The 27469-nt window shown below is 45.1% G+C and overlaps 2 protein-coding genes across 2 annotated transcripts in view; both read left to right on the forward strand.

The window, feature by feature from the left end:
* Positions 1 to 7555: 7555 nt before the first annotated feature.
* HDAC11 (histone deacetylase 11) overlaps positions 7556 to 27469 on the forward strand; it is an 87444-nt gene continuing 67530 nt past the window's right edge. Inside the window, exons 1-9 of the mRNA XM_068112978.2 lie at positions 7556 to 7665; positions 10053 to 10178; positions 10278 to 10429; positions 11734 to 11834; positions 12417 to 12533; positions 20998 to 21040; positions 21224 to 21300; positions 21643 to 21705; positions 25410 to 25506. Coding sequence (XP_067969079.1) covers positions 10135 to 10178; positions 10278 to 10429; positions 11734 to 11834; positions 12417 to 12533; positions 20998 to 21040; positions 21224 to 21300; positions 21643 to 21705; positions 25410 to 25506 — 694 coding nt within the window. The 5' untranslated portion in view covers positions 7556 to 7665; positions 10053 to 10134. The remainder of the gene's footprint in view (positions 7666 to 10052; positions 10179 to 10277; positions 10430 to 11733; positions 11835 to 12416; positions 12534 to 20997; positions 21041 to 21223; positions 21301 to 21642; positions 21706 to 25409; positions 25507 to 27469) is intronic.
* Positions 18639 to 20187, forward strand: LOC144889071 (ATP-dependent DNA helicase PIF1-like). Its single transcript, XM_078768896.1, has 2 exons — positions 18639 to 19328; positions 19672 to 20187. Exons 1-2 carry the CDS (start codon positions 18639 to 18641, stop codon positions 19762 to 19764), a joined length of 783 nt encoding a protein of 260 aa, XP_078625022.1. The 3' UTR covers positions 19765 to 20187.

A 27469-nucleotide genomic window follows, 5' to 3' on the forward strand; every position in this document is an offset into this window, starting at 1 on the left:
ACAACTGCTGCACGTCTCAAAAAGTTATTGCCGCTTCCTCTGGAGATGGTCCATCAACTCGACAATGCTGTTTGTCATGGAGTGGTGGCTTTACTAAATTCCGGCATGAAACAGCGTGCTATTGCTCGGCAGTATGGCATCACTCAAGGTCAGGTGTCAAAGATCCTGACACGAAATGCTCAGAGGGGTGTCCCTACTCCAATACCGAGACCAGGACGTCCCCGCAGAACCACAAGGAGGGATGATCGCCAGCTGCACCGGTTAGTCCGCAATGGCCGTACCAAGTCAGCTAATCGGCTTAGGGCTGAGTGGCTGCAACTGACAAATGTGCCTGTATCCAGAAGGCTAGTCGACCAACGACTGGTTCAAGTAGGCTATCGTGCCAGGCGTCCCCTGCGAAAGCCACGCCTGACCAGACAACACCGCCAGCGCCGATTGCAGTGGGCCAGAGAGCACCGTCAATGGCAGCCAGGACACTGGAATCACGTGATCTTCAGTGACGAGTCTAGATTTCTGGTCTATCGTCAAGATGGCCGCGTCCGAGTGCGCAGACAAGTGCATGAAGCCTACAACAAAGATTGTACAGTGCCAAGAGTCCAAGCTGGAGGTGGCGGGGTGACCGTTTGGGCTGCTTTTTATGCAGGGGGCAAAACTGACCTGGTTGTTCTGAATGGAAACCTGAACCAGTTCAAGTACAGGGCCATTCTGGAAGAAACATTGCTTCCATTTGCTCGTGCAGCCTTTCGAGGAAACTTTGTCTTCCAAAATGACAATACACGACCTCATCGTGCTCGCATGATCCAACACTTTCTTGCTGACTGTGGTGTAGAGCATATGGAGTGGCCTGCCATGTCCCCGGATATGAATCCGATAGAGAACTTGTGGGCAGAATTAACGCGTCAAATCGACCACTTGGACCAGCAGCCTGCCTCTGTGCGTGAATTGCAGCAGGCTATTGTCACTGCATGGCAAGTGATTCCTGTCCAAACCATGGCAAATCTCGTGAACAGCATGCCTCAACGTGTACATGCTCTCCTGAATGCTCGTGGGGGTTACACGAAGTACTGAACTGAAATTTTACTGTCCGTAATCCCAGTCGTAATTAAACTTTTGTTTTTGTTAAAAAAATTTTTTGGCTAATGTGCAAAATAAAGAGATACTTGTGGAAAACGCACAGAAGTTTAACACAGTACTGTCCGTGAATTGAGTTCGATATCAGTTTACATCACTTTCAAGGGTCAATTTATTTGCTTCGAAATGTCAAATGTGGTTTTTGTTTCTTTTAAAGGTCACATTAACAAAATCTAGAATAATTTCAACATAATTCCAATGAACTTTTGGTTCTAAGACATCTTGAAAAGTAAGTTCACCCCCACAAAAAAAATATTCCATATTAAATGCCAAGTCCATGGAAATCCATGGAAATCTCCATGCATGGCTTGCGGACTTCCTCTCTGGTCGTAGTCAACGTGTGGCCCTGAATGGATTTCTCTCATCTCCCCTTCCTGTTCAGGCTGGAGTTCCCCAAGGCAGTGTGCTGGGCCCTGTGCTTTTTCTGGTCTTTATCAATGATCTCTCCGACTCTCTGGAAAATCCTCTCTATCTCTTTGCTGATGACTCCACTCTCTGCCGCTCCATTCCTCTTCCCTCAGATCGGCAGTCTGCAGCCTCCTCACTCTCTGAAGACCTGGACAAAATCACAGACTGGTCAAACAAGTGGAACATGTCTTTCAATCCTGACAAATCTCACTCTCTTACTATATCTCTCCGAAAAGATCGACTGGACAACCCTCCCATCTACTTTCTCAACAATCCTCTCCAAGAAGTTCTGTCGCTCAAGCTTTTGGGTCTCACTATCTGCCATGATCTTTCTTGGGAAAACCACATTTCCAAGCTGGCCTCCAAAGCCAGTCGCCGACTGGGCATCCTCCGTCGTGCGAAGTCCTTCCTCGGCACACCTGAGCTCCTCAACACATACAAGGCTTTCTTCCGCAGCTCAATGGAATACTGTTCTCCCCTATGGGCTGGTGCTCCTGCCTCACACCTGGCCCGGCTTCACGCTGTTGAATCCAAAGCTTTCAAAATCATTGGAATCTCCCGCGATGAAGCTACCTCTGAGGGCCTTTCACTCACTCACCGCAGGCAGGTAGGTGGTCTTTCTGTCTTCTACCGACTCCTCTCCGGCCTTGCTCCCCCAGCTCTCTCTGTGCTCTGTCCCCCAAATATTCCTACAGGTCGCACAAGATCTGCCAGCAACCCTCTGATGGTTAAACTGCCGAAATCTCGGCTTTCTGCTCACCTTCACTCTTTCATTCCTCTTTTCTCCCGCCTCTGGAACAAACTCCCACACTCCCTTCAATCCCACTCCTCCCTCCAGGTCTTTAAAACAGCTGTTCACCACCATCTCCGTCCATCCCTCTCCTCCGTGGCTGCAGAAACCCTCATCCACGCCTTCATCACTTCCCGTCTGGACTACTGCAATAACCTCCTTTATGGTTCACCCTCAACAATCACCAATAAACTCCAATACATTCAGAACTCCGCTGCCCTTCTACTCACCCATTCCCGGACCCGTGACCACATCACCCCCGTCCTTTACAAGCTTCACTGGCTCCCCATCTCCCAGAGAATCCAGTACAAAATCCTCCTCTTGACCTACAAAGCCCTCCATAACCTGGCCCCATCCTACCTGGCTGACCTCCTCTCCAGACACACTCCCACCCGCAACCTCCGCTCTGCTGGTACCAACCTCCTGACCACCCCCCCATCCGGACCAAATTTAGATCCTGGGGGGACAGGGCCTTCTCCATCGCTGCTCCCACCCTCTGGAACTCGCTACCTCACACCATCAGACTCCTCCTCACTCACCACATTCAAAACATCACTCAAGACCCACCTGTTCAACACTGCATTCAACATTTAACCCACAGCATCTAACCCCTGACTATCTCCTCTCCTTCTCCCTCCTTTGTGCTTTGAATATTTCCCTATTGATTCTTCTTTTTTTGCAATTGTTTTTATGTTTTGCTATGCATTATGTTTTGCACTCTGTCAAAGCGTCTTTGGGCTTCCTGAAAAGCGCTATATAAAATAAATGCATTATTATTATTATTATTATCTCATCTTCCCCCATCCAAAACCTTGATCTTTTCTACCCCCACTAATTCACCCCAGATCCACCTTGTTTGAAATTCCAACTTCTTTCCTGGAAGTCCTGGCAGTGTCCATATGTTTATACCTCTCCCCCCCCCCCCCTTCACAGGCCTCCCCCCCAAAGCCCTCTCCCTCCCACAGATCTCTCGATGTCTCCATGTCTCTCGGTCCCTGCTCTCAAATGTTGTGTTTGTGTCCTTCCCCCTCTCTCCCCATCTTGTCTACCGCTCCCGATGTTATTTGTTTTATGTGTCTGTTTGTCTTTCTGTGTGATTAATGTTCGCTCTTTCACGAGCCTCGATCTTGTATACAAAACCAAAAAAAAAAGTCTGTATATATCTATATCCCGGTGTGTACCCTGGTTTAGAATAGGTACACAGTATCCCTGCATGTCGTAAGAGGCGAGGGTTGGCGTCAGGAAGGGCATTCGGTCATAACATTGCCTCAAAAAGATAACCATGAAAATTACAACTACATATGGGCAGGGTACAGACCGAAGTGGAGATCGGTTTCTGAGGTTTGGGACATGGAATGTCGGGACAATGACAGGGAGATCAGGAGAAGTGGTGGAAGTATTGATCAGAAGAAGAGTGGACATATGTTGTGTGCAAAAGACAAGATGGAAGGGAAGTGGTGTGAGAATGGTGAAGGGTAGGAAGGGACAGAAATACAAGTTTGTGTGGCAAGGGTGCCCGGAGGGCGTGAATGGTGTTAGTGTCCTGTTTTCTGAGGAGTTTGTAGACAGTGTGGTGAGTGTGACTAGAGTGAGTGATAGGTTGTTGATGGTGAAAATGATGATTGGAAAGCTCTTGGTGAGCGTCATCTCGGGATATACTCCGCAGGTTGGTCGGAGCGATGAAGAGAAGGACAGGTTCTGGTGTGCGATAGAGAAGCTGATGGAAAACGTGAAAGATGAGGAAGTTGTTGTGGTAGGAGGAGACCTAAATGGGCATGGGGGAAGGAGTATGGACGGTTTTGAGGGAGTTCTTGGGGGTTACAGATATGGTGTGAGAAATGGAGAAGGTGAAATGATTTCGGAGTTTGCTGATGGAGCTGGTTTGTTGATTTGTAATGCTCAGGTCCAGAAAGAGGATAATAAGCTTGTTACATACACGTCAGATGGGTCAATGACAACCGTTGACTACCTGATGGTGCGTAGGTGAGATAGGGGGCACTTCCGGGACACAAAGGTGATCCCGGGGGAGGAGGCTGTTTCACAGCACCACTTGGTTGTCTGCGACATAAGGGTGAAAGGTGCGAGGAGAGCTCGGCGGGTGAAGTACCAACCGAGAATGAATGTGTGGAGGTTGAAAGAGGTGACAGTAAGGGAGGCATTAAAAGAGAGGCTGAGTAGGGGAAGAGGATGATGTGGTTGAGCTTGAAAGTGGTTGGATGTCAATGAAAGATAGTCTGTTGGGAGCCGTTGGTGAGGTATGTGGATGGACAAAAGGACCACTGAGGCACTTGGAAACATGGTGGTGGGATGATGAAGTTGGAAAGAGGATTGACGAGAAGAGGAAAAAGTTCAAGAAGTGGCAGAAGGTGAAGGGTACGGGAGCAGAAAAAGCAGAGCAAGAAAGTTATAAGGCAGCCAGGAAGGCTGCAAAGAAAGAGGTAGCAAAGGCACAGGAGGCATGTTGGAAACTGTTCGGAGAACGCTTGGATTCGGAAGAGGGTCAGAGAGCGGTATTCAGGATTGCAAAGCAGATAGCAAAGGAGAGGTGTGATGTGATGGGGGTGAGTTGCTTGAAGGATGAAGTGGGACAAATCGTTGTGGACCCAGATGGAATTAAAGGAACATGGAAAAGATATATGGAAATGCTGTTGAATACAGAGAATGAATGGGATGGCAACATAGAGAGTAACCCAGTTTTAGGACGGGCAGAGAAGATAACTGAGAAGAAAGTTGAGGAAGCGATAAAAGCAATGAAGAGTAGAAAAGCGGGAGGGCCGACGAGAGTTGTGGGAGATATGTTGAAGGCAGCAGGAAGTTGGGGTGTGAAGAGAATGACAGAGATCTGTAATCTGGTGGTGAAAGAATTCCGCATTCCAGTGGATTGGGAACTGAGTACCCTCGTCCCTCCATACAAGGGGAAAGGTGACCCTCTGGAGTGTGGCTCGTACTGAGCGATAAAGTTGTTGAAGCATGGAATGAAGGTATTGGAAAGGGTGTTGGAGAGGAGGATAAGGAAGAAGGTGAAGATCGACGAAATGCAGTTTGGATTTATGCCAGGAAGAGGAACGACAGACGTGCTCTTTATTGTGAGGCAGTTGCAGGAGAAGTACATGGAGAAGAGGAAGAAGTTGTTTCTTGGGTTTGTTGATCTGGAGAAAGCATTCGATAGGGCTCCACACGAAGGAGTGACATGGGCATTGAGGAAGTTAGGAGTGGAGGAATGGTTGATCAGAGTAGATGGCAATGTACAAAAGAGCGTGCACAGCTGTAAGGACGAAGGACGGGAACAGTGGTGAGTTGAGGTGAAGGTGGGAGTGCATCAGGGGTCGGTACTAAGACCACTACTATTTGTAGCTGTGATGGAGGTGCTGGCTCAGAACGTAAAGGAGGGTTTACCGTGGGAGTTGTTGTATGCAGATGATCTGGTGTTGATTGCGGAAAGTATGGATGGACTGAAGGAAAAGATGAACACGTGGAAGGAATGTATGGAGACAAAAGGTCTGAAGGTGAATATCAGAAAGACGAAGGTGATGGCAAGTGGTAAAGCATGTGGTGAGGTGGAAAGAACTGGGAAGTGGCCCTGTGCTGTGTGTAGGAAGGGTGTCGGAGTGAACTCCATTCAGTGTACAATGTGCGCTGAGTGGGTTCATCAAAAATGTAGTGGTCTGAGAGGGTCATTAACCAGTGTGGCAGCTACATTCAAATGTAAGGTGTGCACAGAGGGAGCTGCAGATTGAGGAAATGTTGAGTTGGATCTTGGAGATGGCGTGAAGCTGGAAGGTGTGAAAACATTTTGCTACCTCGGAGACATGCTGAATGGAGAAGGTGGATCAGACTCGGCAACGGTTGCTCGAGTGAGATGTGCATGGAAGAAGTTTCGGGAATTGAGTGGTGTGCTGATGATGAGGGGAGTGTCGTTGAAGCTGAAGGGAAAGGTGTATGCTGCATGTGTGAGAAGTGTTATGATTTATGGGAGCGAGACATGGGTAATGAACGTAGAGGAGCAACGAAGGTTGGAAAGGGTGGAAATGCGAATGGTTCGACGGATGTGCGGAGTATCGTTGAGAGAGAGGAAGACAAATGATAAATTGCGAAAGATGATGGGAATAGAGCCTGTGATTGATGCTGTGAAGAGGAACAGGTTGAGATGGTTTGGTCATGTGTTGAGGAAGGATGAAAGTGACTGGTTGAGAAGTGTGATGGAAATGAATGTAGAAGGAAGTAGAAGACGGGGAAGACCGAGAAAGACTTGGCTAAAGATGGTGGAAGAAGAAATGCGGGCAAGGGGGTTAACAAGGAGAGATGCAGAAAATAGGGCAAAATGGAGAAGATTGTCATGGGGACCGCAAGGCTAACCCCCGCTCTAGCAGGGAAAATGGCCTTTAAAATGCATGTTGTTGTTGTTGTTGTTGCTCCATAGCCAAGTCCTGGGAAAGAACGGGTGGAAATGCGAATGGTTCGGTGGATGTGCGGAGTGTCGTTGAGAGAGGGGAAAACAAATGATGAATTGCGAAAGATGATGGGAATAGAGCCTGTGATTGATGCTGTGAAGAGGAACAGGTTGAGATGGTTTGGTCATGTGTTGAGGAAGGATGAAAGTGACTGGTTGAGAAGAGTGATGGAAATGAATGTAGAAGGAAGTAGAGGACGGGGAAGACCGAGAAAGACTTGGCTAGAGATGGTCGAAGAAGAAATGCGGGCAAGGGGGTTAACAAGGAGAGATGCAGAAAATAGGGCAAAATGAAGAAGATTGTCATGGGGACCGCAAGGCTAACTCCCGCTCCAGCAGGGAAAATGGTCTTAAAATGCATGTTGTTATTGTTGCTCCCTGGAGAAAGTGTCCAATGTAAAGCCATACCCAAGGTTCGGGACAAGCTTTGACTCCGATTGTTTGGCCATGACAAAAAAACACACGCACATAATAACACCAATTTTCTACTTTACCATTCGTGAATGGACCTTCCTTTGTCCTCCGCTTGTACTCCAATATGGCCGCCGGGTCGTGTGTGTGCACTGATTTCTGACGTCACGAAACAACCTCTATTGCCCTACGATGTTTACATGACAGCAAAACACCAACAACAACATAATTTGTTTTCTTTTCACCAGTTATGTCCAGGCGCGTGGTGTATTTTCACCAATCTGGTGTATAGAGCCTCGCGGCTCTCAAAACGCCAAAAACTTTAAGGAAGAAGAAGAACACAATTATCTGTTTTGAGGATCGTCACTTCCGGCTCTATACATGAGGATTGAGGCACTTCCTGTTCCGCAGCGCGAGTTGTTCGACTTTGCTGGAGTTTTGGCGTTGTCTCGCTCTTTCGTTGGAGTTTGCTCTGGTGAGTGAGTTTTTTAAAAATACCGCTATATTTTATCATTTCCAACAGCTGCTTGATTTGCCTCATTGTGCATGAAGGAACCAAAATTACCAAGTGAAAGGATCGATAATGATTTACGATACGCTCTATCAACCACTTCAGTTTCATGTACAGCACTGTAATGTAGTACCCATAGTTCCATGCGCCTCTCCTGATATCTGACGACTTTTACCAATTCATGAAAAGGCAATGCAACGTTACGTCACCAAGGAAAACCGTATTTTGCAGACAGTGCTTTGGTTATTCATTATTTACACTCGGCTATGTACACAGCTCTGAGGAGAGAGTAGCTCATGCATGGAATGGTCTACCTGGAAAGGTAGTGGGAGCAGTAACAGGAAATGGGTTTAAAGTGGAATTAGATATGTACCTGGAGGTACTGGAGATGGAGGGATGTTGGCACGAGGTGTGTGTGTGTGTGTGTGTGTGTGTGTGTGTGTGTGTGTGTGTGTGTGTGTGTGTGTGTGTGTGTGTGTGTGTGTGTGTGTGTGCGCGTGTGTGTGTGTGCGTGTGCGCGTGTTATGCGTGTTATACGTTATGCTCCATCGATGCATTTGCACTATCGACCGATCGCGCTGCGCTACCAATGGATCCATCGTTCGCGCAGGCATCGGTCGTGATTACTTCAGCTCGTGATTGTGGCTGATATTGATTTGTGTTCCATGCACAACTAATTGTTCCTTCCCTTTGGAAACTCTTTGCTCTTCAATAAGATAATATGAATAATGTGTAACTTTCCTCATGTGAGGAATCCCAACCGCCGCTCAGCCTTCCCGTTTCTGAATCTTCTCTTTCGATCAACCTGACAAACACCACTTCGTCCCAACCACGACCTCATCTAACCACATCGCAGACATCGCCGCCAACCAAGAAGTGTGAGAGGAAAGGCAAGGGGAATGGTGGCTGTGGCAGACTGACTGTCCCCCTCCGTACCGGGTTAAACACCCAAACAACAAGGCGCTAATTAGCCACCTCATCCCCAATGTCTCGCTGGCACCTCATCGCTCCGCTCGCTCACCCCGACAAGTACCAGCTTCCTGGCATTCGCCTCCGCACCAGTAACTGGTCCCGCTAGCACGGCTCGTGTTGATCATGGAGCAACGTCACATGCCGCGCTGGGAGGCAAGACTGAGCACAAATTTATCATGGAGGTCCCATGTGCTCAGGGCTAAAGCAGTAATGCACCAATCAATGGGCAAAGATGTACCAAGAGGCGATTCTGATCCTATATGTCTTTTCCCCTCACCCTCTGCTAAGGGAAAAGAGCCGGAGGGCAGATACTGGGCTCGTTGTTGTTTGGTGTGGCGGTGAATGTAATACTGGTGCCCATCCTGTCCGCTGCTGCCTCGTAGTGCTTCGCAGGGAAAGCAACTTGGGGGAGCCGTCGCTTCGAAAGCGGGTTGGAGCTGGGACCGAGCCTTGGGCGAGCGGAGCGAAAACTGCAGTTAAGGCCATAAATTGGACTTGCCAGGGATTGAGCCAAGACAGGATTGCTGAGACTTCTCTAATTATGGAAATCTTTCCGAGTTTACATATGAAGCACCAGCAACAGAACCCGCCCTATGGGCGGGGCTTCAATTGGGAGGCCCAAATGAAACAGCAAAATATCAGAAATTGAAGGCTTTTAAAATTTTAAACGATTCATCTAAACATCCGTTGAATCATATCACATGCAAATCATCAAAATCTAAACAGTACATGACGCCCATTTTGAAAAAAGATTGAATTCTGCAAAGCGGAAGCGGCCGCTACACGTCTTTCTCAGTCGCACATATAGGTGTGAAGAGTGCGCGCCGAATCTGTAACACGGGAGCAGCTGCTACACCTGTTTCTCAGTCGCTTTGCACACGCTGCCATGTTACTTCGGAGCCGCACGTTTATATAGGAAGAGTTCGTCAGGAGTCGATTTACTCTCTCCTGGTACGTAGAATAACCAGTATTTGTAAAATTTCAACAAAAGCCACATCACTGTTCCTATCGGTAAATATTATTCCATCGTGTTTGGAAAAACTGGAAAATTGGAAAAACAATGTAGCCTATTTTAATCCCAGGGATCCCAGGAATACCCACCCAAAATATCGTTGCGATCGGTTGAGCCGCTTTTGCGGTACCTTCGAACGAATGGATGGACATTTGGTGAATTATAGTAAGATGAAGTTGGGGATTAAAATGCTATTTGTTAGAACATAGGTTCAGCACAGTTCTCTTTCTGATATTGTAATACTAATTTTGTGCTTAACCCTGTGATTGCATAAGGTCATGATAGCTCAGTGGTTCAAGATGTCTGAAGCTCAGCAGCTTGTGGGTTTCGGATTTACGTTTTGTTGCATTGTAATTGCTTTTCCCAGGGCATGTTTACCTCACTTCCTTACCTGGACCCTGAGAGTCTGTAACTGCCTATGGCCCCTGACTATGACCTCATGAAGTGGAATGGCTTCCTCTGTGATCGACAAAAAAGAGAGCGGTGAAAGTGGGTGAGTCGATGCTGTTCTATTGACCAATACCTTCGTTAATTTCTCTTCTTCAACGATATGTTGTCTGTCAAAGTTGCTAATCAGCCGATATCTTCACAGGTCAAACCCTGCCCACCTGTACACGGCGCATGTGCCCCCTGATTGCTGGCCAATTGTGTACAGTCCAATTTACAACATCAGTTTCCTGGGTATGGAAAAGCTCCACCCTTTTGATGCCGGAAAGTGGGGCAGGGTAGTGAACTACTTGAAAGGTAGATACCACAACCTGTTGATTCAGAATAAACTTTTATGAGTTACATTTGAAATAAAACTTTGCATGTCACGTGATTTTAAACAACTGGAGGAAAATTGAAGCACGATGGTTTTTCTTCAGTTATACAAGGAAGCATGAGAACACGAGGAAGCCATTTGGCCCTTCGTGCCTGTGCCATATTCACAGATCCAGCCCATCCACTGACTACAGATAGTGACAATCAAGTGGAGAGTCTTAGTACCGTGGCGGTTCAGTAAGGGGGACAATGCAAATTATCTCTGTAAATGTGCACTGTATTGCGGCACCTGGTGGTGGTGGGAGAGTGTTTTATAAGTCAGCTGTGGAGATAAGCTGCAATTTTGCACTGTTCACATGGCATAGTGCAAGTGTTTTGCTGACCCATGCCAGAGGGAAGGGGTACTGTATTATGCTGCAGGTGTTTCTCGTGATAATAATAATAATAATAATAATAATTAGTCTCGCCGGAATGCGAGACTATCAGTGTGTGTGTGTGTGTGTGTGTGTGTGTGTGTGTGTGTGTGTGTGTGTGTGTGTGTGTGTGTGTGTGTGTGTGTGTGTGTGTGTGTGTGTGTGTGTGTGTGTGTGTGTGTGTGTGTGTGTGTGTGTGTGTGTGTGTGTGTGTGTGTGTGTGTGTGTGTGTGTGTGTGTGTGTGTCCGCATCTATATATTTTCACTTTAAAATTGCTTTTCTGTGCAGCCGCTTGACCAATCGTTCTGAAACTTTAAAACATAGGAGGGACTCCCCATGCAGAATATTTATTGCTCATGCTGATGTTATAGATCACATGGTATGGCAGCCATATTGGATGAAGGGAAAGAATATGGACATCATTTTCTCTGAAACGGCTCAACGAAAATAATTGAAACTTTGCATATGTCATCAACTCCCCATAGGGTACATAGGGTGATAACGATGATGTCATCGGTGCAGTGGTATTCCAGTCATAATTGGTTGGATTTTAATCTTTGTCTGAAAAAGCTGAAACTTCACATATCCGATCTATGACTCGATGGGAGTGAATAATTATATGTATGACATACAAAGCCCATCCCAAGAAAGGATGTGGCATAATAGGGTGCATGGATGATACAGGTATATGGGCCATAATAGTAGCAAGTTCATTTAACGATGGTATTTTTGTTCAGAATGAACGCACGAGGTGAGACTGCGCTCTGCGAGTGCAGTTCTTGTTAATGATGATTCTAAAACCACCAATTAAACTTGCATACTGAGTACGATAGACTTTGACAAGTCATTTCTGTTTGTCCTTGTTCCCACAGAAGCTGGGATGATCAATGATGATACGATAGTTGTTCCTCGAGAAGCAGAGGAACAAGACCTGCTGATTGTGCATACAAAACGCTACATTAACAGTCTCAAGGTCCTCCATTGCATTGCCTGACTGTAACCCTCTTCATCCATGACCCAATTATGCCCCACACATCATACATGCCCAGCAAGCCTGGTGTTGGCTTAACGCTTAAGGTGGCTGGCTTGACATCTTAGGTTCCTGAGTTCAAGCCCCTGTTGTGCCATTGAAACCAGCCTGTCATCCTTCCGAGGTTGGCAAAATGAGTGCCAGCTTACTGGTAATAGGGGGCATTGCATCAGCAGCACCGCCACGTCTCCAGAACATAATGCAACCAAGTAGCCAGAGGCTGCATTGGAACCACCACCGATCATCATACACGCCCTTTCCCTTCCCTTCCTTTCTTATATATCCTACCAACTTCCTTTCCTTCCTTTTCCCACTCTCTCTCTAAGCTTTTTAACTCGTCTCCCTTTTGTCAATTCAATTTTTTGTAGTTTGCACACATAATAAATATAGCTTGTTCCCTCCCCAGCATTTGGTGAGCAACATGTAGGTGAGCCATTTTAAATGTAAGATTGCAAGTATGTATAGTGTAATAGCTTTATCTCTTTCTCTCTCATTTCCTTTTGCACACCTGTATTTCTGCTCTAGTATTCACTGGTTGTTGCATCAATCACGGAAGTTCCTCCTGTGGCTTTTTTGCCCAACTTCATCGTGCAGCGTAAGGTTTTGCGACCTTTCCGTTTGCAGACTGGTGGGACCGTCATGGTGAGGGTCCCCTCGACTTTTGTAATTTCCAGTCAATAAATGTAGACAAGAATACCAGTTGGTATGAGCCAAGAGTATGACAAATCTTGATATATCCATCCCATTGCCTGTATATTTGCTTACAGTGATGTGATTCGTGGTTCAACCAATCAGGATGTGACACTTGCAGCTATATCAGCATAACCACAAGTACCATTCCCAAATGGTATATTTTGAAATTGCCATTCAGGCACAAGTAGCTCATAGCAATCGTGTGGTACAGCAAATTGCAGGCAAACTAAACCAGATTTTTGCGAGAGTTCAGAACAGATTTTGAAGGTATGTATTGCTTCGGCCTTAGGGCAACCATGAATGAGGAATAAAAGCCAGACTTTCTACGAGTTGTCTCAAGTATTCCTTGGCATATTCCATGGGAATGTGATGCTCCATTTCCAAGCACGAATGCTACCAAAAGCTCGTAGATTGGCCCCAGGTCATGCACTTATTGAACACATTGTAGTTGGTGTACCGGAAAGTATTATCGCTCTTCAAAGAGGAATACACAGCTCAAAATACGACATTACTTTCCAGTACACCTATCTATATTATAATAGGCGTAGGTGATTCTGTCTGTCTGTCTGTCTGTTGGACGTCTGTCCGGGGGTGTGGCTTACTCGGTTTGCAGAGTAGCTCCATCCACTCCTCCTTCTCGAATAGCTTTGAGGCCTGTTTAGTTAGGCCCGTGCTGTCTTTCTCTCTCACACAGGTTTATTTCAATTCTAATTCGATATATCATTTCATTTTTCGCAGTCGCTAACATAGTTTTCGACTCGGTTGAAAAAAAACGGGAAGAAAATCCGATGAAAGTTTCCGTTTATAGAACGAAATGAAATCTCAAACGCCTGTAACTTCAAGGCCTCCTTGAGTCTCTCTCACGCCTTTATCTCCAATCGAACTCACCATCTGATTTCATTTTTATTGATGGTTTTCGACTCGGTGTCAGCAACGCGGGAAAATGCAGAGATATATTTTTAAAAATACACCATATCACCGCCCAACCGCCAACAACCACCCAACATGTATCATACACCGCCCAACATGACACAGACGGCAACATGTCGACATTATCGCTTTTTCTTTAAACCGAGTGAACCGAGCCGAACCGAATAAACCGAGTGAATTCACCGAGCGAATTTCATCCAATTCCACCGAGTTTCATGAAATTACCGAGAGATATTTCTTCGTTTTTATTTTATTAGTTACCAGCAGAAGTACCCAGCGTTGCCGGGCGGGGGAGGGGGGAAGGGCACGTACACTTTAAACATGTATATACATGTGGGATGTGGGATATATACATGTGGGACGTGTGTGTGTGTGTGTGTGTGTGTGTGTGTGTGTGTGTGTGTGTGTGTGTGTGTGTGTGTGTGTGTGTGTGTGTGTGTGCGCGCGTGCATATATGTGTGTGTATGTGTATGTAGGCTAACCCCCACTCTAGCAGGGAAAATGGCCTTAAAATGCATGTTGTTGTTGTATGTGTATGTGTATATATATGTCTGTGTGTGTGTGTATGTGTGTGTGTGTGTGTGTGTGGAGATGTATATATGTGTATAATGTGCATATATGTGCATATGTGTCTGTACGTGTGTGTGTGTGTGTGTGTGCATGTGTGTCGATGTACGTGTGTGTGTGTGTGTGTGTGTGTGGGGGTGTATATGTTTGTGTGTGTGTGTATATGTAAACATGGGCCGGTGTGTGTGTAAAGTGTGAGGAGGTTTTGGAGAGGAAAATGCAGAGATATATTTTTTTAAATCGCGCCATGATGATAAACGAAAATACACCGCCTAAAATAACAGTCGACATATATTTAAAATTCGCTTTTTCTTTTCCGTTAAGATATATTACTTTTACTTTTGATGACAGTCGTCACAAAACGACATATATTTCTTCGTTTTTATTTCATTCAACATTATTAGCCGGAAGTAAAATATGGTTCAGGAAATTACCGAGAGATATTTCTTGGTTTTTTTATTTATTAGTTATTTGCGCAAACACTTTAAATAGGTTTATTTGAAATCTTTAATTTTCACAATGTAATTTATTTGTCATTTGATGATGACAAGACACTTCCTCTTGACGATCGTGACAATTCATGCGTTGCGTGGAAACTTCCATTTCCAAAATGAATGACACAGTCGATGAAGAACGCAGACTTGAACAGGATGCAGCAAGAAAACGAATGAGATGGGAGAACGAGTCCGTCGACGAACGTCAATGCAGACTTGAACAGGTTGCAGCAAGAAAACGAATGTGACAGGAGAACAAGACCCTCGACGAACGTGAACACAGACTCGCACAGGATGCTGCTGCAACAACGATGAGGAGGGAGAACGAGACAGTCAAGGAACGTGAACACAGACTCGCACAGGATGCTGCTGCAACAACGATGAGGAGGGAGAACGAGACCCTCGACGAACGTGAACACAGACTCGCACAGGATGCTGCTGCAACAACGATGAGGAGGGAGAACGAGACAGTCGAGGAACGTGAACACAGACTCGCACAGGATGCTGCTGCAACAACGATGAGGAGGGAGAACGAGACAGTCGAGGAACGTGAACACAGACTCACACAGGATGCTGCTGCAACAACGATGAGGTGTGAGAATGAGACCGTCGATGAACGTCAACACAGACTCGCATGGCATGCTGAGCAACAAAGACGTTGGAGTGCTCAGCAAACATATACAACCGCAGCCATAATGAATCCGGCCGAAGTATCCGATAATATTGTTCAAGAGCATAATTGCGGTCCAATGACGTCACCATGTGTGTACTGTTCTGCACACCATTTCACAAATGAATCAACAGGACAAGGGGATGGATTTACACTGTGTTGTTCCAAGGGAAAAGTTAAATTGCCTCCACTATTTGCCGTACCTGCTCGACTGCAACAACTTTATCAGGGTGACGATGGAAAATGTCGCAACTTCCGAGACAATATCCGGAATTACAATTCGGCATTAGCTTTTGCATCAATGGGTGCTCAGATCTCATCTCCTCCAGGAAATGGACCGTACTGTTTCAAAATCCACGGTCAAATTTACCATCGCTGTGGTCCATTACATCCATCACATGTACATGAACAAGCACAATTTGCACAATTATTTATTTTGGATACAGCTCAATCTACAAAGGAACGTATGAATCGATCTGAGAATCACAGATGTTTGCAAGAATTGATGGCAGAACTGCACAACATACTATCTGACGTTAATCCTTCTGTCACATGTTACAAGACTATGTTCGAGCGTGAACAGGAAGAAATCAGGAAAGCTGTCCTTGAAGATTGCCTCCCTTCTACCTTGGAAATGCATTTTCGTCGACTGTGTGCAGACGACCAAAGACGTTACAACATACCAACTGCTGATGAAATTGTTGCTGTCTTCGTTAGTGGACAAGATTGTGAACCACCTGCAAACAGGGATTTCCAGGTTCATTTGCATGACCAGGGCTTACACAATCTCTCTCCACTTTCCTCTCACATTGATCCCATGACATATCCCATTCTCTTTCCACATGGCGAGCCTGGATGGATGATAAACATGCCTCACCAGCGACAAACTGCGGTTCGAAACAAGGTAACTCATCGTGAATTCTATGCCTACCGACTGGCTATTCGAAATGAATTCAGCACTATCCATTCTTCGGGGAAATTGTTCCAGCAGTATGTTGTCGACGGATATTGCAAGGCAGAAGCAAATCGACTGCAATACTTCAAACAAAATCAGGAAACCCTTAGAGCCATGGAATACAGAGGACTACTGGACCACGTCCAGAACGTTGCTGCTGATAACCAACGTCCTGTCGGTCGTATCGTCATTTTGCCGTCGAGTTTTGCAAGGAGTCCAAGAGCTATGCAGCAGAACTACCAAGATGCTATGGCCATTGTTCGCAAATTCGGAAAACCATATCTTTTCATCACGTTCACGTGTAATCCAAAATGGACAGAGATACAAGAAAACATTGGACAACACCAACGAGCTGAAGGCAGACCAGATTTAGTGGCACGCGTGTTTCATCTGAAATTAAAAGAGTTAATCGACGATATAACGAAGAAGCACGTGTTGGGCAAAGTACGTGCATTTCTCTACGTCGTCGAGTATCAGAAGCGTGGCCTACCGCATGCCCACATATTACTCATGCTGTGCCAAGAAGATAAAATTTGTACCGCCGAAGACATTGACAGAATTGTTTCCGCACAAATTCCTAATTCAAATGAGTCACCAGAGATCCATTCCTTGGTGCAGTCTCACATGATACATGGTCCGTGTGGCACTTTAAATTGCCATTCGATTTGTGTGAAAGATGGAGTGTGCAGTAAAGGCTTTCCAAAAGCGTATGCTGCAGAGACACTTGCGAGCATAGATGGCTATGCCCTTTACAAGCGTCCCCCAAATGGACCCACCATAACCGTTCATGGAACCGATGTTGATTGCCAATTTGTGGTCCCATTCAATGCTTATTTACTGAAGAAGTACAGAGCACACATCAACATTGAGGTTTGCGCAAGCATAAAAAGTATAAAGTACTTATTTAAATATGTGTACAAGGGACATGACTGTGCCAGCATCGAAATTCGAGAGCGCGGGAGAGTGGAGGTGGACGAAATAAAGACCTATTTGGACTGCAGATATGTCAGTGCCCCAGAGGCAGCATGGAGATTGATGGAATTTTAAATGCACAAACAGTCCCATTCCATCACCAGACTTGCGGTACACTTACCTGAATTGCAGACTGTTGTGTTCAGGGATGGTAACGAGGAAGAAGCCATTGTACGACATAGGGGTACAACACTTACAGCTTGGTTTCAGTTAAACCAGAGAGACCCTGAGGCACGAAGTTATCTGTACCATGACATTCCAAAATATTACGTATTTGAAGATGGACGAAAGACATGGAAACTTCGACGCCGGGGCGGCAACAAGGTTATCGGACGCATGGTTTCCGCAAGCCCTATGGACATTGAGCGCTTTCATCTTCGTGTACTCCTGCTGCACTGCCCTGGTAAAACATCATTTGAAGATCTCAGAACTGTAGATGGAGCAGTTTGTGAAACATACAAGGATGCAGCCAGGAAATTACATTTAACAGAAGATGATACAGAATGGGACAGGTCCTTAGCTGATGGAGTTATCTTTGCCATGCCACAACAATTGAGATCTCTTTTTGCAACCCTATGCATATTCTGCACACCAACAGACACGTCGGCACTGTGGGAAAAATATAATAACGACCTTTGCGAAGATTTTGTGCACAGCGGCCATATCTTGGAACAGAGTATTTTCATGGCATTGTGAGAAATACAGTCCTTCCTCCTGAGACATGGACAGACCTTGGAAGCATTAAAGTTACCAGTACCTCCAGACACTGTTGAAGATCTTTCGAGCGATGATTATCAGTATGTACCGGGAGATGAACATGAAAAAGGTGAAAACAACAGACAACTACTAAATGATGACCAAATCCAAAATGTAGATGAGGTCCTACAGGCCGTTCATTGTAGGGACCAGCACACAGGCAACCGGTTGTTTTTCGTTGATGGACCGAGCGGAAGTGGCAAGACCTTTCTCTATAATACGCTTCTGCACATCTTGCGAGGCCAGTGTCGTTTGGTTCTTCCAATGGCGTACTCGGGCATTGCAGCAACATTGCTAGCAGGGGGCCGTACATCGCACCATCGATTTAAATTGCCAGTGCCCATTTTGGAAAACTGCACATGCAACATATCACCTACGAGTAAAGATGCAGATGCTCTAAGGAAGGCCAACCTATTCATTTGGGATGAAGCACCTATGGCTCCAGCATATGCTTTAGCGGCTGTTGATCGATCTCTTCGGGATGTAACCAGCAACAACATTCCTTTTGGTGGAAAGGTCTTACTTCTTGGTGGGGACTTCAGGCAGGTTTTGCCCATTGTACCTCGCGCTGCACCTGCAGCAATCATGCCACATGCATCAAGCGTAGCAAGTTGTGGCCAAAGTTCAAACAGCTGAACTTAACATCAAACATGAGAGTTAATGATGACGAATAATTCTCAAAATGGTTACTGTCGGTTGGAAATGGGACTATGGAAACAATTCCTGACTCAGATTTAATACGACTGCCTGATCGTATCTGTGTAGAAGACAACATTTCTTTAGCAGAGGCTGTTTTCGGTAATTTGAACGAAATCCATTCAAACTATGATGCGCTGGCACAACAAGCCGTGTTGTGTCCAAAGAATGAATCCACATTTGTGATCAACGATGAGATACTGGATGCATTTCCTGGGGAAGAAAAGACTTGCTTCTGCACTGATTCCATTGTCTGTGATGACCCTGAAGAGGCACTAAATTATCCTATGGAATTCCTAAATCAATTAACTTCTTCTGGAATGCCATTGCACAAACTTCGTCTCAAAGATGGTGCTGTCATCATATTACTCCGTAACTTTGATCCGAAACAGGGACTGTGCAATGGTGCAAGATTGGTTGTTAAAAGATTGTTGCCAAACATAATAGACGGAGAAATAATTTCTGACAGTCACAAAGGAACACGCACATTTATACCCAGGATTAGTATTGCACCTTCCGATACAACACTACCATTCGTACTCAAACGCCATCAATTTCCAGTTCGTGTGGCATTCTCTTTCTCAATAAACAAGAGTCAAGGTCAAACATTACACAAAGTTGGGATTTACTTACCAGAACCCGTCTTCAGCCATGGCCAATTATATGTTGCATTGTCACGTGCTAAACGATTTGAGGATGTCAAGGTAAAGGTGTTGGCTGAGTCAAACCCTGGTGTTGGGCTAGCGGCTAGGGTGCCGGCTTATGATCCTAGGATCCTGGGTTCGAATCCCGGTCGATCGCTGAATTAACGCCAGGGGGGTTGACTCAGCCTGTCATCCTTCCGAGGTCGGCTAATTGAGTACCAGTTCACTGGTAATTCCCTGTTTGTCGTTAAAGGCGGCGAAAAGGGTTGGCGTCAGGAAGGGCATCCGGCCGTAAAACATTGCTTCAAAAAGTGGACCAAAAAACAACAACCACGGTTCCCGAAAAAGGCCAACCCCCGCCTTGCGGGGAAAAATGGCCTCTAAAGGTGGTTATTTTTATAAGGTAAAGGTAGTCAGTAATGGCCAACAGGGAAAAATTGATGGCCACAGTGGAATCTTCACCCGTAATGTTGTTTACCCGGAGGTCCTGCAGTGACACCATTCAGGCAACAAAAGGAGGGCACGAAGGAAAATAGTTAAATACTCCGACACATTTAGTTGCGGTGATTGAAAAATCACCGGACCATTGTTGCTGTTTTGATGCTTTCTACTGCTGTTTTGATGCTTTTTACTGCTGTTTTGATACTTTTTCACTGCTGTTTTGATGCTTTTTCACTGCTGTTCTGATGCTTTTTCACTGCTGTTTTGAAGCTTTTTCACTGCTGTTTTGATGCTTGCTCACTGCTGTTTTGATGCTTTTTCACTGCTGTTTTGACGCTTTCCACTGTTGTTTTGATAGTGTTTTGATGCTTTTTCACTGCTGTTTTGACGCTTTCCACTGTTGTTTTGATAGTGTTTTGATGCTTTTTCACTGCTGTTTTGATGCTGTTTCACAGCTGTTCTGATGCCGTTTTTTTAAATTAAAAAATCTCATTAAAAAAAAAAAATTTCCAAAAACATCTCACAATGATGACATATAATTCACCGAAAACGTTGAAGCAACCGCATAATATTACGGTGATGTTTAACTCTGAGTGAGAATAGTTCTAAATTTTAAAAACTTTCTTCTGATATTTGTGATTTATTTCAAACAAACTGTATTTCCCATCTACACAGGCATGTATTCCTATTAACGTTATGTAAAGTACATAAATTGTGTGGATTACATCATTTGTGGATGTGATCAATTGCCAGTAACCATTTTATATAACTGAATGTGCAGGTGCAGCATCTAACTCAATATGTCGAGATGTCACACACATCCATGCCCGTGGGATTCCCACGGGTGACCCCGCTAGTAAAATAATACTATGCTAACGTTGCATGTGTTGATATTATCGAGGCATGGAACGGCAATCGACAATCGTAAAATAGCATAGGAACTGACACTCTTGGACATATTCACCTTCACAAAGGGGTTTTGGTGAGCGTTTCTTGGGCTATATAATCCCAGACACTAATATTCCCATTTGCATCTAAAAGCAAACTATTTAGCAGTTACAAAATTGCACCAATTTCTTCATTCAATTCCTAAAGATAAAAACTTTCCACCAGACAATATTTATAGTCAAACTTTCCAACTAAGCCAGGTTTGATTTTGCTTGAAATGCATTGTTTTACCTGTTGGGAGTCCCTGCCTTCTCACTAACCAAGTTTATTCTCGCTAAAATCGCCCTTGATGTTGCGTGTCTGACAGGTCGTGTTTTGTGCTTTTTGATTTTTATTTCAGGCAGGAAAACTGGCTGTAGACAGAGGCTGGGCCATCAATGTTGGTAAAGGCACAGCATGCACCACCGTATATAACAAGGTCACGTAGATGGCAAATACATCTGCTATCTGTTGTTTTACCATTCAATTGTGTAGGTGTATTACAATATCCACGCTGCCTTGGGGATATTTTGGGACTTCAGCCCTGGAGGCAATATCGAAATGTGCGATTCTTCCTTCTCACACAGGTGGTGGGTTCCACCATTGTTCAGCAGACAAGGGAGGGGGTTTCTGTGCCTATGCAGACATTTCCATCTCCATAAAGGTATCACTTACTAAGCAATCCGTGTTCTTCCAACCTGTATTTATATAATTATTTATTTTTGGATCCTCCAAAAGTAAAAGGTTTTCTTGCAACATTGACCAAATTGCCTCTTCATCCTGATCTTTGAGCACCCCATGTTGTAATATGTGTGATTTTCTCATATTGCCACATTGATTAGCAAAGATGGCATCCTGCCGTTAGTGTTCCACAGGCCCAACCACTGTTTATGCCACCAATATTCTTTGTGCACCCACACTCATGTCTGACACCCACATATTCGCCATTTATGCATTGTCAGTTCTTGGCTTTATTTGATTTTTATGAATTCCATGTTGTGTGCAGTTTCTGTTTCAACATGTTGAGGGAATATCCAAGGCTATGATCATTGACCTGGATGCACACCAGGTGAGGTCACAGCCATGCACTCAAGTTAAATATTCGGGGCAGTGACAGAGGAACCCCTTGAACTAGATTTTCCGTTATTAAATGAGAAAAAATATTGTGAATTGATTAACACTGTACCCATAATGTGCAAAAGGTTAAGAGATTGACAGTTCTAAAAACAGCAACAATGTCCATTAATCCGTTAATGTTTTTTATAACACCGATATCATATGCATGCAAGTAGGCAAAAGGCGAAGATGGTGGAGGCGTTTCCAAAATTGAGAAAAGGAAGAGAAACGAAGAGAGGACAGGATAGGATACTAGTGACACACTCACACTTTAACTGAATAAACTCGCACATGCAATTGGCTTAGTGGTTAGGGTGCTGGCCTGGGATCTTAGGATCCTGAGTTTGAATCCCGGTGATCGCTGAATTAACGCCAGGGGGGTTGACTCACCCTGTCATCCTTCCGAGGTCGGCAAATCGAGTACCAGCTTGCTGGGATGAATGATCCCGGTGGTTACCCCGATTTAGAATAGGTACACCGTATCCCTGCGCATCGTAAGAGGTGACTAAGGGTTGGTGTCAGGAAGGGCATCCGGCCATAAAAACATTGCCTCAAACAGGGAACCATGATTGCCATGGGGCAGCAAGGCTAACCCCCGCTCTAGCGAGGAAAAATGGCCTTAAAACGATCATTCATTCATTCATTCATGCAATTCCAACAATCAACTCCTTCTCCCCCCTACTCCAACTCTATCCCATCTTTGCTCTATCCCCTACTCCAACTCTATCCCATCTTTGCTCTATCCCCGACTCCAACTCTATCCCATCTTTACTCTATCCCCTACTCCAACTCTGTCCCATCTTTGCTCTCCCCCATACTCCAACTCCATCCCATCTTTGCTCTCCCCCCTACTCCAACTCGATCCCATCTTTGCTCTCCACCCTACTCCAACTCTATCCCATCTTTGCTCTATCCCCTATTCCAACTCTATCCCATCTTTGCTCTCCCCCCTACTCGAACTCTATCCCATCTTTGCTCTCCCCCCTACTCCTAACACTGTCCCATCTTTGCTCTCCCCCCTACTCCCACCTCTGTCCCATCTTTGCTCTCCCCCCCTTTTCCCAACACTGTCCCATCTTTGCTCCCCACCCCCTACTCCCAACTCTGTCCCATCTTTGCTCTCTCCCCTACTCTCAACTCTATCCCATCCTTGCTCTCCCCCTACTCCCACCTCTGTCCCATCTTTGCTCTCCCCCCCCTTTTCCCAACACTGTCCCATCTTTGCTCCCCACCCCCTACTCCCAACTCTGTCCCATCTTTGCTCTCTCCCCTACTCTCAACTATATCCCATCTTTGCTCTCCCCCTACTCCCACCTCTGTCCCATATTTGCTCCCCACCCCCTACTCCCAACTTTTTAATATTGGTTCACGAGTTATCAAGTGACCACTATATTCGTCATGTGTGTGCGTCTGTCTGTGTGTGTGTGTCTGTGTGTGTGTGTGTCTGTCCGCAGCATAACTACCCGATGATATCATCCGATCTTGATGAAACTTGGGTGGGAGGTTGATATCATGATCTAGTTGTGTCCTGCGTAGAGTGGGCGTACTGCGCCCATTGTGGGCGGAGCCACGTCCGAAAAAAAATGTCTTTTTAGGTGGTAATCGATTTCAAGCTACATCTTTTCCGAGGGGTTTGGTGGAATCTGACAGGGGTTTCGATATTTGGTTAGGCCAATGTCATGTGTCTAGCCCCACGGAGCTCGATTTTTCATTTTCGCCCCAAGGTCAAGGTCACAAGGTCACAAAATTTAGAAAAGTCAATTTTTGATGGTTTTATTACATTGTTCGCTTCCTGATAGGGTTTAATGTCGTACATGATCTTATATTATCACATACATAATGAAATACAAGTTTTCCAACAAATTTCAGAATCCTCGACCTTTGACCTTTGAAGGTCACAAAGGTCAAAGTTTCAAAGTTGTCGGAATCGAACCAAATTTTCGGTATTGTGTAGCTAACTAACCTCATAACTGATTATACATTATTTTCTATCTCATGTCAAGGTCAGTAACCTTCGTTTTGACATTTCAAGGTCACAAAGGTCAAATTGTCAAAGTTGTCGGAATCGAACCGAATTTTCGGTATTGTGTAGCTAAATAGTCTCATAACAGATAATACATTCCTATTTATATATTTTCAATGTCGCTTTTGACCTTTGTCATTGAATACCGCTCGCTCGTGAACCATCGTCGTCTCCTGACTTGTTCATTTTATATTCATATTCATTGAAGGCTCATTCTCTGGAGGAGCTTTTACATTCATCGCATGCAAGACAAAGACGTTAGTAGACATCAGTGTACAGCAGTTCGAACTAGAACGGCACTCAGTCGAGAGCATACCTCCACCTGGTTGGCCATATCACTTAATGGTGAAGAATCACTTAAAATTCTACTAGCTGGATCCGTATCCAGATCTTCACCAAAATTTAATTGATCCTTCCTTGTCACACACAAAACCTGTCCAACAAGTTTCGTCCAAATTCATCCATAACTTTTTGAGATATCCCGCTATATGTTGGTTTTAGCCCTCTCTCCCAATGGTGAAGAATCACTTAAAAATTAAATAATTCTCATATCTGAATCCATATTCAGATCTTCACCAAAATCGAATATATTTGTCCTTGTCGCACACCCAACCGGTCCACCAAGTTTCGTCCAAATCCGTCCACAACTTTTTGAGATATCCTGCTATGTATCGCTTTTGGCCCTATCTCCCATGGTGAAGAATCACTTAAAAGAGTCTACTAGCCGGATGCGAATCCGGATCTTCACCAAAATCGAATCATTTTGTCCTTGTCATATACGCTACCTCTCTGCCAAATTTTGTCCGAATCCGTCCACAAAATTTTGAGATATCCTGTTCACAAACGGCCAAACAGACAGTCAGACAGGGGTGAAAACATAACCTCCATCCACCTTTGGTGGCGGAGGTAACAACAATGGCTGACAGTGAGCTTACACTGTATGTACTCTGGGTGGGCTTGCACACTGGTATTTACAGTACGGCTTATACTGTAGCTTTATTAAAACCAGGATAACCATTAGATTGGCTGCTAAGTTTGAGGTTTTAATGCGTTTTGATGCAGACAACCATGCTGTGGTTATCTACTGTATACGACTTTGCACTGTACTCATTGCGTGACTTCAAACGAGTGTTCTCTAATAGATCAGCGAATACTGAAGCAACGCTAACAGGGATGACGTTAAGCGAGGGTTTACTGTACTCAGATTGCACCACAGAGCAGTTATTACCCCCCAAAGCTCCCAGGGCCCAAGTTAAGTGAGCCCAAGATCACTTGCAAAAAAACTTCGAACACCCCTTCAGCAAAAAAAAATCTGTTCCAGCAGCCCTGAAAGTAAGTGATGAAATTGGAGGCCTAGTGTTTATATATACTCTAACATAAAACAGTACATTCCTAATGTGAAATATGACATGTGAACATATACATGTCTGTGAATTGTTTGCAAAGGTAAACCTAGCTTATGCTTGGCTCTCATGAATATTGGACACAAGTAGAAGAATTAACACTGGTTTTACTCTTGTTTTGTAAGCTCTTCTGTCATAACGAAAATGTGTTCAGAAACTCATGTCGGATTGTCAGGCTCGTGTTGTGAGTTGATCATTCACTGTGGACACCTTTCTTGACTTGTTTCACAGGGCAATGGACACGAAAGAGACTTCATGGACGATGATCGAGTGTACATTATGGATGTTTATAATCGCTCCATCTATCCTGGTGACAACTATGCCAAACGTGGGTACCATGCAAATGTTGTCTCGACATGAAACGACCACGTTCAATCCCACCTCGAAATACCTGCCTGGCTGCATAAGATTTTGTTTTATCTGCACGAGCGAGGCTCATGGAAGAACAACGTTGAGTTTATGGTGGGGTAGCTGGGCAACAATTTGGCGCAGCTAGCAAGGGAAAAAAAACGAGGAAAGAAAGAGGAGGGGAGGAAACACTTAAACCAGGGTTAATGTTAGTTTAGGGAGGAGTAATGTGAGTAAGAAGACATCCTGGGTCAGGTTGACACAAGGTGGTGATGCACTACCTGCTTGAAGCCCTGGAGGAGAGTGTGGGAAATAACGGTCTCTGAAAGGCAGTTCTATGGATGGGAGACAAAATGAATAAAGGAGTTAGTTTAGGTGTGCAGTCAGCCTGGATTTTTGAATTTTAACAAGGGGGATACTGGAAGAGGATGTGGCATCCTGGAGTTGTTAGCGAGGGTCACAGGACTGAGAGCAGAAGGAACAATATTGGAGAAGAAACGGTTGAAAAAAATTGGGTGATCACTGACATATCTGCGATGTAAAAGCAACAGACCTTGTGCTTCGGCCTCGTTGCGGGACATTCCCATAATGTTGAGAGCTTTAGGTTCTACAGATACCAGAGACAAATGCAATGCTGGGCTGCCAGCCCATATGGGAGAGCAGTACCCCCATTGCGCTACAGACAACGCCTTGTAAACTGAGTAGCTCTGATTTTCCAAGGAAAGACTTGGATCGGCAGAGGATGCCCAGTCTGCAGCTGACTTTGGAGGGCAGCTTTGTGGTTGGCTCAGGGCAGGTCATGGCTGATGGTGAGGCCGAGAAGTTCAAGAGGCTGAATTTCTTTGAATGACGGAGCATGGAAATACAGGTGGGTTTGTTTTGATTATCCTTCCGGAGCAACAGGACGAGACTGAGGTTTTTTCAGGATTGAAGGACATGCTCCATTTATCAAACCAGACAAGTCTTATTTCCAGATTAAACCAGTCTAATTTCCAGATCAGCAAGTGACACAGATGCTCTCTGCTTTGCAGTGTGATGGGTTACTGTATGACACAATGTGGAGTCATCGGCATAAAGGAAGAGAGGGTTTTCAAGAGCATTGGAGAGATCATTTGTGTAGAAAAGGAACACGAATGGGCTCAAAGCACTGCCTTGGGGAACTCTAGCCTCCATTGTGAGAGCGGAGGACCGCGTTCCATTAAGAGCAACATGATGACGGCCTGACTTTCACAGGCATAAAGCTTGGCAAGCAAAGCAGGATGTAGAATGCCCGAAATATCCATATTATAAAAGGAGCCGTGTCTCTGTTTGTTGTGTTATAACTTGAGAACAGAATAACGGATTTCAATAAATCCAACTACAGTGGATTAGCCTGGTGTTGGCTTAGCGGTTAGGGTGCCGGCTTGGGATCCTAGGATCCTGGGTTCGAATCCCGGTCGATCGCTGAATTAACACCAAGAGGGTTGACTCAGCCTGTCATCCTTCTGAGGTCAGCAAATTTAGTACCAGTTCATTGGTAATTCCCTTTGTCGCAAGAGGCGACTAACAGGGTTGGCGGCAGGAAGGGCATCCGGCCATAAAACATTGCTTCAAAAAGGGGACTACGGTGCCCGAAAAAGGCCAACCCCTGCTCTGTGGGGAAAAATTGCCTCTAAAGGTGGTTCAACTACAATGGATTCAGGGAACTCCTGGAAAGGTTTGTGATGCAAAAAAAAAAATTATACAAAGGTCGGTTTGGGTGCATGGGCACTTGGGCACACGTGTCGAATCTGCAAACTCGAACTCGCGACGCTGGTTATCCCCGCATGGAGGGCAGGATCTCCCAGGAATCCTTTTTTGTTCTTGCCCCATAGATTAGCCATTACAGCAAAGATTGCTATTTCCATCAGCGAAGCGATGGTCTTATATTCTCGTGTCCAATTAAATTGTTCTGACCTCTTGTT

The sequence above is a fragment of the Myxine glutinosa genome, unplaced genomic scaffold (genome assembly GCF_964187855.1).
Source record: "Myxine glutinosa unplaced genomic scaffold, kmMyxGlut1.1 SCAFFOLD_670, whole genome shotgun sequence".
NCBI lineage: Eukaryota > Metazoa > Chordata > Myxini > Myxiniformes > Myxinidae > Myxine > Myxine glutinosa.